The sequence below is a fragment of the Lipotes vexillifer genome, unplaced genomic scaffold (assembly GCF_000442215.2).
Source record: "Lipotes vexillifer unplaced genomic scaffold, Lipotes_vexillifer_v1.1 scaffold397, whole genome shotgun sequence".
NCBI classification, from domain to species: Eukaryota; Metazoa; Chordata; class Mammalia; order Artiodactyla; family Lipotidae; genus Lipotes; species Lipotes vexillifer.
Genome location: NW_006772681.1, coordinates 3556872 through 3570064, shown reverse-complemented (window position 1 = coordinate 3570064; position 13193 = coordinate 3556872). Strand labels below are relative to the sequence as shown.

At 40.0% G+C, this 13193-nt stretch overlaps 1 protein-coding gene and 1 non-coding gene across 2 annotated transcripts in view; one reads left to right on the top strand and one right to left on the bottom strand.

Moving 5' to 3' along the window:
• EDEM2 (ER degradation enhancing alpha-mannosidase like protein 2) overlaps positions 1–307 on the bottom strand; it is a 28440-nt gene extending 28133 nt beyond the window's left edge. Inside the window, 1 exon segment of the mRNA XM_007447783.1 lies at positions 101–307. Coding sequence (XP_007447845.1) covers positions 101–207 — 107 coding nt within the window. The 5' untranslated portion in view covers positions 208–307.
• A 9079-nt stretch (positions 308–9386) lies between these two features.
• TRNAE-UUC (transfer RNA glutamic acid (anticodon UUC)) lies at positions 9387–9458 on the top strand. The gene has a single exon. It is a non-coding gene; the product is annotated as a tRNA-Glu (tRNA).
• The last annotated feature ends 3735 nt before the right edge of the window (positions 9459–13193 follow it).

Below are 13193 nucleotides of genomic sequence, written 5' to 3'. Positions count from 1 at the left end.
GGGGGGGGGGGGGGTCTGGGATGGAGGGAATGGGGAAGGGACCAGGTCTGGGATTCCCATTCCTCAACTACGGAAGGGCGGGGAGCCTGACCCCTTTCACCTGTAGTGGGCGGGGTCGGGCGCGGTGCCATCCGGGCCGGGCGCACCATGGTGCAGGGGTAGCAGCGCACACAGGAGGCCAAACGGGACGAGCAGCCGGAAAGGCATAGAGCGCGTGCCCTGTCAGCGCCGCCGCTGCAGCAGCAGCCGCAGCCACTCGCACATCCTGCGATCCTCTGCTGGTTCTTCCGGGAATTAGGAGCACTGCGCCTGCGGGCCGATGAATCATCAACTCACTTCCGGACTACAAGCCCAAGAATGCAATGGGAAGTGGAACCCAAGCAAAGAGCATCTTGGGATATGTAGTCTCTGAAGCGGAGATCAACGTGTCTTAAAAGACAGTGGCTAGTACAGCTACTATTATTAATTAATGTTTTAGCAACAGCATTTTTAAAAGATTTCTTAAATTTAATTATTTTTATTTAAGTATAGTTGATGTGCAATATTATATAAGTTACAGGTGTACAGTATAGTGATTCACAGTCTATAAAGTTTATAACTCCATGGACTTCCCTGGTGGCGCAGTGGTTGAGAATCTGCCTGCTAATGCAGGGAACACAGGTTCGAGCCCTGGTCTGGGAGGATCCCACATGCCGCGGAGCAACTGGGCCCGTGAGCCACAACTACTGAGCCTGCGCGTCTGGAGCCTGTGCTCCACAACAAGAGAGGCCGCGATAGTGAGAGGCCCGCGCACCGCGATGAAGAGTGGCCCCCGCTTCCCACAACTAGAGAAAGCCCTCGCACAGAAAGGAAGACCCAACACAGCAAAAATAAATAAATTAAACTCCTACCCCCAACATCTTCTTTTAAAAAAAAAAAGTTTATAACTCCATTTATAGTTATTATAAAATATTGGTTATATTCCCTGTGCTATACAATTTAGCCTTGTAGCTTATTTGATATGTAATAGTTTGTACCTCTTAATCCCCTACACTTATGTTGCCCCTCCCCCCTTCCCTCTCCCCACTGGTAACCACTAGTTTGTTCTCTATATCTGAGTCTGTTTCTTTTTTCTTATAGTCACTAGTTTATTGGGTTTTTTAGATACCACATATAAGTGATATCATACAGTATTTGTCTTTCTTTGTCTGACTTATTTCACTTAGCATAATGCCCTCCAAGTCCATCGAAGTTGTTGCAAATGGCAAAAGTTTCATTCTTTTTTATGACTGAGTAGTAGTCCATTGAATACATATACCACATCTTCTTTATCCAGTCATCTGTGATGGACACTTAGCTTGCTTCCATAACTTGGCAAATGCAAATAATACTGCTATGAACATTGGGGTGTGTGTATCTTTTTGAATTAGTGTTTTTGTTTTTTCAGATATATACCCAGAAGTGGAATTGCTGGGTCATCTGGTAGTTCTATTTTTGGTTTTTTGAGAAACCTCCATACTGTTTTCACAGTGGCTGTACCAATTTACATTCCTACCAACAGTTTACAGAGGTTCCTTTTTTTCCACATCCTTGCCAACATTTGTTATTTGTGGTCTTTTTGATGATAGCCATTCCTTCAGGTGTGAGGTGATATCTCACTGTGGTTTTCATTTGCATTTCCCTGATGATTAGCATTGTTGAGCATATTTCCATGTGCCTGTTGGCAATCTGCATGTTCTCTTTGGAGAAATGTCTATTCAGATCTTCTGCCCATTTTTTAACTGGGTTGTTTGGTTTTTTTTGATATTGAGTTGTATGAGTTGTTTATATATTTTGGATATTAACTGCTTATTGGTCATATCATTGGCAAATATTTTCTTCCATTCAGTAGGTTGTCTTTTTGTTTTCTCGATGGTTTCCTTGGCTATGCAAAATCTTTTAAGTTTGATTAAGTCCTATTTGTTTATTTTTGCTTTTATTTCCTTTGCTATAGGAGACAGATCCAAAAAAATATCGCTGTGATTTATGTCAAAGAATGTTCTGCCTATGATTTATTCTAGGAGTGTTATGGTTTCAGGTCTTACATTTATGTTTTTAATCCATTTTGAGTTTATTTTTGTATGTGGTATTAGAGAATGTTCTAATTTCATTCTTTTACATGTAAGTGTCCAGTTTTCCCAGCACCACTTACTAAAGAAACTGCCTTTTCTCCATTGTATATTCTTGCCTCCTTTGTCATAGATTAATTGACCATAAGTGTGTGGGTTTATTTCTGGGCTCTCTATTCTGTTCCATGGATCTATGTCTCTGTTTTTATGCCAGTAGCATACTATTTTGATTACTGTCTTTGTAGTATTACCTGAAGTCAGAGCAAATGATTCCTCCAGCTCTGTTCTTCTTTCTCAAGATTGTTTTGGTTATCCAGGGTCTTTCGTGTTTCCATACAACTTTTAAGATTATTTGCTCTCGTTCTGTGAAAAATGCCATTGGTAGATTGATAGGGATTGCGCTGAATCTATAGATTGCCTGGGGTAGTATGGCCATTTAAAAATATTAATTCTTCCGGGCTTCCCTGGTGGTGCAGTGGTTGAGAGTCCGCCTGCCGATGCAGGGGACACGGGTTCGTGCCCCAGTCCGGGAAGATCCCACATGAAAAAAAAAAAAAAATATATATATATATATATATATATATATATATATTAATTCTTCCAATTCAAGAACATAGTGTATCTTTCCATCTGTTTGTGACATCTTCAATTGCTTTCTTAGCAACAGCATTTTAAAGGACTTGTGTACTAAGACTGTATGGGTACTTTAAATATATTATCTTTTTTTAAAACCACCTTATTAAGCATGAAGGCAGAGACCAGTGGGGCCTCGATATTTATTAGTGGATGTATTTAAAGATGGATGAAGAATGTTTAGCCTTTATCATAATTAGAATTTTATTGAGTTTCCCAAACGAGTTCCTTGCTAATCATGTAAGATACAACTTACTTCCAAAGCTGCTACTCTCAAGATTTTCAGAAATCCCTTCAGTTCTAGGAATTCATGAAATCTTGACATTCCTTTCCTCCCATTTGAGACATGGTCACATCATCATGGTCTCTTCAGTCTCCGTTCCAGTGCAGAAGCTACCCCCTCCCAATCCCCTGGACCATCTCAACCCTGCACCTCAGGGCTGCAGCCCTGTAGGTTACCAGATGTGAGAATGAAGACCTGGGACACTATAGCTTTGAGAAGGTTGTGACCCATTTTTCCATTTTCCTTCTTGCAAGTTCCCAGAGTTTTGTCAGCCCTTTGGACCATAGCAACACACATGACTTTGGGCAGTGTGATGTGCAGTAGAATCAACCCTAGATTTGAAGTGCGACCAGGACTTCAATCCCAACTTTATCACTTAAAGCCTCTATATGTGACCCTAGGCAGGGCCCTCCCCTTCTGTGAGCCCCGCTTCTTCATATGTAAAATGAGGAATTTGAACAAATGGATCTCTGCGGTCCTTTTAACCTGAGCTTTCTGTGGTGCTAGGATTGGCCATCCTCTTCTCTTTGCTAAAAAACGGCAGCTCAGTTCCTTGAGCTGCAATGAAGGCATGTTTGGTCTCCTTTGGTCCAAAGTCCTTGAAAATATCCCTCAGATATATATATCCTGAAATTTCGCCAGTAGATACGAGAATTAAAACCTTGACTTACCCCAGAGATCTTGAGGTAGTACAGTACAGAAGTTAAAAGTGTGGGCTTTAGATTTGAGCAGACCTGAGTTGGAATACTAGCTCCATCACCTGTTAGGAATGTGGCCCCACCAGCTTTTCTTCTGAGCCTCATTTTACTCATCTGTAAAATAGGAATAATATTAGTATTATATTCACCTAATAGGATTATGAGGGTTCAGTGAGCTACTGCATATAAAGTGCTGGTCACAGTGCCTTTCAGAAGAGACAAACAAAAGATATTAGGATGCTTTTGGAAACTCTTCTTGGAAGTGCCAGATGGAAGGGAAAGGATATGACAGTAAATTGAGACTTGGATAACAACACAGGGGCACGGTGTTAGTTTTCTGCGACTATGCTAACAAATTATAATTACCACAGACTTGGTGTTTTAAAGCAACAGAAATGTATTCTCTCACAGTTCTGGAGGCCAGAAGTCTGAAATTAGTTTCACTGGGCCAAAATCAAGATATTGGCAGGCCCAGAGCCTCTAGGGAAGAATCTGCTCCTTGCCTCTCCAGCTTCCCAGGGAAAAGAGAATGTTACTGACATTCCTTGGCCTGTGGCCGTGTCACTCCAATCTCTGCTTCCATGTTCACATCACCTCCTCCTCTGTGGATTAGTATCATATCTCCCTCTGCCCCTCTAAGGACACTTGTGACTGCATTTGGGCCCTACCTAGATAATACAGGATAATCTCCCATCTCAAGATCCTTAACTTGATCACATCGGCAAAGACCCTTTTTCCAAACAGGGTACACTTAAAGATTCCAGGAACTAGGACCTAATTGTCTTTAGGGGGCCATTTTTTTTAGCCTAGCATAATAGGTACTAAGCATTTTTCAGGCCTGGGCCCTTCCATGCTATGAAACTCAGCCAGGCCTATGTGTCTGTCTCTACATAAGTCCTGTCACTTATCTTCTTGTCTCCATTCAAAACTCTAATGTGGATTAAATGTTTGCAGGGAGAGTGTGGCCAGGTTGCCTGGATTTGGTAATGATGGGTCTCTTTTGATGAGCAAGATTGAAATACTCATAATTTTTCTTTGTTTTCTTTTTCTAGCTTGATAAAAATGTGCATTTCCACACTGTCACAGAACAAATACAATCATGACTTATATTTTCACAATTTATATGGTTGATTTCATGGTTTTTCATGAGAAAAAACTCTCTCTTTTTTTTTAACCTTTTGGGATGTATTAGGTCTCTTCCTTCTTGGCTTTACCTCTCACTCTGTGATTATCACATTAGATTCTAAAAGGTTGTGGTCCATCAGAGAAATGTCAATCTTGAATATTTACTCATGAAGACTCAGAGTAACCTTAATTTCCTGATTCAAAATCTGGAAATTGACAATGCTACAAAGGATGTCTGGGGATTAAATGGGATAGTGGTGAAAATTCTAGCACAGTGACTAGAACGTATTAATTTCTTAATAAATATTCTCTTCCCTGAGCCCCATTCCTCTTTTTTTAAAAGTGGGGGTATGTTAATTAGTTCCATTTATTGAGCATCTGTCCCTAACAATCCTAGCTGTTATAGGCAATAATTTCTGCCCTCAAGAACTTGAAGCACAGTGCTGGGTATACAATGAAGATTACAAGTCAAGCCACAGACCTTTCCCTTGAAGTGCCTGAAATTTTGATAGAAAGGAAAGACAACATTTGGAGAATACCTGGAATCACAGAGTGTTCAAGTTTTCCTGTGCATGTTTGGAGGATGGGCGGAGTGTATTAATACCCCAGGTCAGTATTCTTGGACTCTGTGTCGAGTGGAGCAAGCCGTGGACTCGTGGTCAGAAGTCCTTCGTTCTATTACTGGTTTAGTCATTGTCTCTGTGTGATCTTGGGCAAGTCACTTTCCCTTTTGGGGATTCAGTTTCCAAATCTGGAAAATGAGAGAATGAGACTACCTTTCAGTACAAGGAAAATGTTAACAGATTCATAGAGTTATTGCAAAAAATCAAGAAGCAGAATTCAATACACATTAACTGTAGAAATTTTCCCCCAGAAACAATCATGAAGCAGAATAAAACTGTAGGATGACACTCCAAATAAAATTCGATTATTTCCCAACTGAATAATAATAATAATAATAAAGAAGAGGAGAAGGAGAGGGGAGCAGGAGGAGAAGGGGAAGGCCAAAATGTCTTGATAATAGCAAGAATTTATACAGCATTTACTATGTCCCAGGCTCCGTTCTTGGGATGTTAGTCCTCACCACGATCCTCTGAGACAATACTATTATTATTACCATTTTAAAGATTTTAAAAATTGAGACACAGATTTTAAAAATTGAAGAGAGGTTTAGTAATAATCAACGTCTCACACTGAATAAGTTGTAGAGCCAAGATTCAGACCTAGTCTATATTCTACTACACTGATGAAATTAATGACAATTGTATAAATAAACGTCCAAAACAGAATTAAAACGTGGGGATCTGATTGACTTTGGCAGTATTCTCTAACTTTAGCTTCATGCGATTCTACATTCACCATTCCCTTCCTTTTTGCTGGAAAGTCAGAATAAAAGGTTCAATTCCCTGAAGCTGGAAGCCCAGGCATTTTAGTTCTCCTTTGACCCAGTACTCTTAACTACTTTTAGCAGGGAAGTATCTGGAAATTCCTTTTCTAGCATCTGGAGGTCATGTGGTTCAAGCAGATTCTCTCAACTCCCAGAGCAGAGCTTGCATACTACATACTTTTGGACTGCCAAGAGATAGCTAGTTTGTTCCTGGGAAATTTCCCATCTGTTGCTTTGTAGAAATGCTCGAATTTCCCCTGTCCCCAGTATATACAAAATTTAGAGCACGTCAGAGCCCTAGAACACGTTTTTAATGCTCATATTCCATGTAAACATTCTCTAGGCTAAATCTGCCTAGAGAAACTTAGTCATCCTGGTTATATTTAGGCAAAAGTACAAAATCAAGAAATGACCACCCACAGATGGTCTCATAGTCTGCTTAGTCCTAGGCCCTGAGCCAGATTATAATCTTTGAGATCTCAAGCCTTGAAAATGGTATCCATCCCTCATATGCAATTCAAAACAAAAATAATCTTATTCTATAAAATAAAGGGAGGTGATAGCCAAAAGATGGAAGCAATGCAAGCATCCGTCAATGGATAACTGGATAAACAAAATGTGATATAAATACAATGGAATATTATTCAGTGTTAAACAGGAAGGAAATTCTGACACGTGGTACAACTTGGATGAACCTTGAGGACATGATGCTAAGTGAAATAAGCCAGCCACAAGAGAACAAATGTTGTATGACACCATCTATATGAGGTACCTAGAGTAGTCAAATGCATGGAGACAGAAAGTAGAGGGTGGTTGCCAGGGGCTGGGGGAAGGGCAATGTGTTACTGTTTAATAGGTACAGAGTTTCAGTTTTGCAAGATGAAAAGAGTTCTGCAGATGGATGGTGGTGATCGTTGCACCACAATGTGACGGTACTTAATGCCATTGAACTGTACACTTAAAATGGTTAGGATGGTAAATTTTATGTTATATGTATTTTACCACAATTTTCTAAATTGAAAAATTGAAAAAAAATAAATGGATAGTGGTCCCCAAAATTTCTGATTTTTTTCCATGTTGCCTACTTCACTGCCTTTTTGGAAATATCCAGTTCTTTCAAAAATATATATACGTGTTCTTATGGAGGGGAGAGATATGTGCCTGCTTTGCTGATGCCCAAAGCAGATACTTCTGCCTATTTAATGAGACAGAATTAGCATTACAACACCCCAGGCTGAAGGAAGGAAGAGCATAGGATCCTGCAGGGTTCCCCACTCAGTCTACCAGTTCTGTAGGTCCCAACTCTGACGCTGGGGAAAAGGAAAAAAGCCTAACAGAATGAAAATCCTTTCAGCAAATATTTATTGAGAGCCTTATAATAATAACAGTATCTACTAAACTAAACTTACCAGTGTTAAGAAAAACTATCTAAAACGTGTTACTAAAGTAAAAAGATGATTATGTGACCTTTTGATGTCACAATAAAGCACTGATCAGCAAGTCTACTTAAGAGTCATCTGCCTCTGAAGAGAAATTTAACATTATTTACACAACCAATTTGGGCCCAGACATTTCACAATTCTGTTAAGTAATAGGATGGGATGATTTCCTTTTCTGTCTAGTAGAGAAGATAATCCTTAAGGTTATGGTTTTATTACCCTGTAGGACCTTAATCCATCTGAATATAATTTAGCAATATCATTTCAATATTCTTCTTTCTCAGTGACTATAAAACCCCCAGTTTTCGGGGGGGCGGGAGGTGGCCGTGTTGGGCTGAACTGGGAGATTGGGATTGACATGTATACACTAATATAAATATCTATGTATATACTAATATATACACTAATATAAATATAAATATCTATAAAATAGATAACTAATAAGAACTTCTGTATAAAAAAATAAATAAAATTAAATTTTAAAAAAACAGTTTTTATATTCTGTTTTGAACTGGCTTTGTCATCCTGCTAGCCCCCTTATTAATGAGTCAAATGAAATTTTGACCCATGCTCACTGTTTGTATGAGAATCATGTTTTTAACATGCTGAGAATTAGCCTTTACACTAAGTGTCAGATCCTAGGTTAAGCAATTCACAGACCCATGATACCCCTTTGAGGTAGTTTCTATTTTTTTTCCCATTTTCCAGATGAGAAAGCTGATGCACAATAAAAGATTAAATAATTTTCTAAGGGCCAATTATGTGCCAGGCATTTTGCTGGTCACAATTTTCTCTCCTTCCCTAGATGTTCTATTTATTTGTTCATTCATCCAATAAATATCTATCGAGCACTTAGCATGTGCCAGGTACTCTACTAGCCTTGTGTTACAGAAATGTTAAAACCCATTCCCTGCCCTCTTACAGCTTTTGGTATGAAGGAGAGATGATGCTTAAACAGACAATTATCATGGAGAAGTTAGCTGTGATGAGGGGAGAGGGCTATGGTAGAACAGAGGGAATATCCAACACATATTTGCGTGACATCAGGGAAGTCTTCCTGGAGTAAGAGACACCTACTCTAATAGATGTTAGGTGTGCCAAAAAGGGGGTGAGAATTATCTGAAGATAAAGTCTCCATTCCTTAGTGTAGTATGACAGACCCTTCATCGGACTCCTGCTTACCTCTTCACATCACTTTGCCCTCCCCACTGCCCACCTATTCCGTTTTGGCCACACTTAAGTACTACTAATTTCTCAAGCATGTTATATTCTTTCTCCTCTCATATTATATTCTTTTGCACCTTCTTCTCCCTCTATTTGAAACAACTCTTCCCCACACCTTCTGCCCTTCCCCTACTGCCATCCCTCATTTGCCCTGCAGGACCACCTTAGGCATCACCTCCTCCAAGAAGCCTTCTCTGACTCCCAGGCTAAGTTAGAGGACTCTACTCTCATAAGCTCGATCCCCCTCATGCTCCCCAACCCCAGTCCTCCACCTCCCTGGCCCGCTCTCTTAACACTTATCACACTGTATTATCACTGTCTGCCTATACGTCTCTCTCCCCTGCTTGATTGTCTGCTTCCTGAGGAGGGATCTTGTCTGCTTCAGGTCCTAGTACACAGTAAGTGCTCAATAAATGGCCACTGAATGAAAGAATGAAGTAGCCTATGAACAGCTTTAGAGGAAATAGAGGAAGACGAGATGGCTCTCAGAAGTCCTTGGAAATAGGGAGTTCCCTGGCGGTCCAGTGGTTAGGACTCAGCATTTTCACTGCTGTGGCCCAGGTTCAATCCCTGGTTGGGGAACTAAGATCCTGCAAGCTGATCCCACATGGCACGACCCCCAAAAACAAAGAGGCTCCTCTTGGAAATCAATTGTGAGCAGTTCAGAGTAAGAGAAGCATAGAGTGTAGTGGCAACTGCTATAGACTAAGATAGCAAAAATACTACGTGCCCGGATCTGTACTAAGTGGTACACTTATATCATTTCATTCTCACCACAACTCTATGAGACAGGTATTATTATTCTCCCTATTTAACTGATGGGCTGAGGGAGGCCAGGTGGCATGCCCTATATCCCACAGCTAGCAAGTGGCCAAGCTGAGATGTGAGCCCAGGCAGCTTCACCCCAGAGCCCATGGCCTCATCCTTGGTGTTACACTCAATACCACCTCTGCTCTGGGTCATGGGAGGAGGAAGCAGGCTGAGAAGAAAGCACAAAGATGCCCTCCAGGGGTTTGTAGTCCAGGAGAGAAGACAAGGGGTAGAAGGTGACAATACAGCTACAATGAAGCTCCCAGGGGAAGCAATGTTCCATTGGTTTTGTGAGTAGAGTGAGAAGTCAAATATAGCTGGGGGCATCCTGGAAGGCTTTCAGAAGGAAGTGGTATCCCAGCAGGGCTCTGAAGGAATGGAGAGGACATGGAGAAGTCTAGAGAAAAACAGCAGAAGAGTAAAATATATGTAACAAGGAAAATACCTCATGAAGAATTGTCTTCAACAGCGCTTAACACTAGAAACAATGCATTTGCCACATTAACAAATTAAAGATGGAAAATCATATGATCATTTCATTAGATGATGATAAAGGATTTAAAAAACTCAAGACATTTATGATAAAAACTCAGCAAACTGGGAATAAAAATAATCTTCTTAAAGAAAAAAAGAATCTTCCTTACTCCAATAAACGGTATCTGGTTTTTTTTTCAATATAGCAAACATCATAAAAGCTTTCCTTTTTAAGCCAGGAAAATGAAAAGAATACTCACTTATATTTTCTATCATTTCTTTTCAACATTGTACTAGAGATCAGAGCCAGAACAATAAGTTAAGAAAAAGAAACTGTATAAAAACTAGAAAGGAAGGAATAAAACTATCACTATCTACTAATGATGTGACTATGCATATAGAAAATCGAAAGAATCTACAAATAATTACTGAAATAAATAAAATAGTTAAGGTTTCTAGATACAAAATCAATGCAATAAAATTATCAGTATCTCTATATATCAGCAATAAACAGAACATGAAATTTCTTGTAGTTACCATTGTCAAAAACATTTTAAAATATGAAGGACCTAGGGAAAAAAATCTAACAAAGGATGGGCAAGATGTCTAGAGAGAGACTCATGTAACTCTGGGAGACACCAAAGGAGATAGAAATCGAAATAAATGAAGAGATATACTCTATCCTACATTGGACAATTCAATATTGTGAAGATGTCAATTTTCCCCAAAGCCATTAACACATTAAATGCAATACCAACTAAAATCCCAACAACTTGACAAAATGATTCTAAAATTTATGTATAGAAATTCAAGATTTGAAAATAGCCAAGCCATGGGAATTCCCTGGTGGCCCAGTGGTTAGGACTCCTGCTTTCACTGCCGAGGGCCCAGATTTGATCCCTGGTCGGGGAACTAGAATTCCGCAGGCTATGTGGTGTGGCAAAAAACAAAAAACAAGACACTCTTGAAGAATAAGGTGGGAAGACTTGATCTGCAAGAAATGAAGATGTATTATAAGTCTATACTAATTGAGAGACTGTGACATTGGTGCAGGGAGAGAAGAATAGGCCACTGAAACAAAAGAAACACATTTACTATAAGTCAGAGATGTCACTGCAGATCAGTAAGGAAGGGCAGACTCAAGAAGTGGTACTGGGACAATGGGCTCTCCACATAAAGGAAACTTATCTTTTCTTTTTTTTTAATTTAATTTATTTATTTTTATATAGCAGGTTCTTATTAGTTATCTATTTATACATATTAGTGTATATAAGTCAATCCCAATCTCCCAATTCATCCCAACACCACCACCCCCCCACTTTCACCCCTTGGTGTCCAAACATTTGTTCTCTACATCTGCGTCTCTATTTCTGCCTTGCAAACTGGTTCGTCTGTACCATTCTTCTAGATTTCACATATATGCATTAATATACGATATTTGTTTTTCTCTTTCTGACTTACTTCACTCTGTATGACAGTCTCTAGGTCCATCCACATCTCTACAAATGACCCAATTTCATTCCTTTTTATGGCTGAGTAATATTCCATTGTATATATGTACCACATCTTCTTTATCCATTTGCCTGTCGATGGACATTTAGGTTGCTTCCATGACCTGGCTATTTTAAATAGTGCTGCAATGAACATTGGGGTGCATGTGTCTTTTATGAATTATGGATTTCTCTGGGTATATGCCCAGTAGTGGACTTGCTGGGTCATATGGTAATTCTATTTTTAGTTTTTTGAGGAACCACCACACTGTTCTCCATAGTGGCTGCATCAATTTACATTCCCACCAACAGTGCAAGAGGGTTCCCTTTTCTCCACACCCCCTCCAGCATTTGTTGTTTGCAGATTTTCTGATGATGCCCATTCTAACTGGTATGAGGTGATACCTCATTGTAGTTTTGATTTACATTTCTCTAATAACTAGTGATATTGAGCAGCTTTTCATGTGCTTCTCGACCATCTGTATGTCTTCTTTGGAGAGATGTCTATTTAGGTCTTCTGCCCATTTTTGGATTGGGTTTTTTGTTTAATATTGAGCTGCATGAGCTGTTTATATATTTTGGAGATTAATCCTTTGTCTGTTGATTAGTTCACAAATATTTTCTCCCATTCTGAGGGTTGATTTTTCATCTTGTTTATGGGTTCCTTTGCTGTGCAAAAGCTTTTAAGTTTCATTAGGTCCCATTTGTTTACTTTTGGTTTTATTTCCATTACTCTAGGAGGTGGGTCAAAAAAGATCTTGCTGTGATTTATGTCAAAGAGTATTCTGCCTATGTTTTCCTCTAAGAGTTTTATAGTGTCCGGTCTTACATTTAGGTCTTTAAACCATTTGGAGTTTTATTTTTGTGTATGGTGTTAGGGAGTGTTCTAATTTCATTCTTTTGCATGTAGCTGTCCAGTTTTCCCAGCACCACTTATTGAAGAGACTTTTCTCCATTGTATATCCTTGCCTCCTTTGTCATAGATTAGTTGACCATAGGTGTATGGGTTTATCTCTGGGCTTTCTATCCTGTTCCATTGATCTATATTTCTGTTTTTGTGCCAGTACCATATTGTCTTGATTACTGTAGCTTTGTAGTATAGTCTGAAGTCAGGGAGTCTGATTCCTCCAGCTCCATTTTTTTCCCTCAAGACTGCTTTGGCTTGGGCTTCCCTGGTGGCGCAATGGTTGAGAATCTGCCTGCCAATGAAGGGGACATGGGTTCGATCCCTGGTCTGGGATGATCCCACATGCTGCAGAGCAACTAAGCCTGTGCGCCACAACTACGGAGGCTGCGTGCCGCAGCTACTGAAACCCATGCACCTAGAGCCCCTGCTCTGCAACAAGAGAAGCCACCACAGTGAGAATCCTGTGCACCGCAACGAAGAGTAGTCTCCATTCACTGCAACTAGAGAAAGCCCGCGCGCAGCAACAAAGACCCAACCCAGCCAAAAATAAATAAATAAAAGAAATACATTTTTAAAAAGGGGGGGGGTGCTTCCCTGGTGGCACAGTGGTTGAGAGTCCGCCTGCCGATGCAGGGG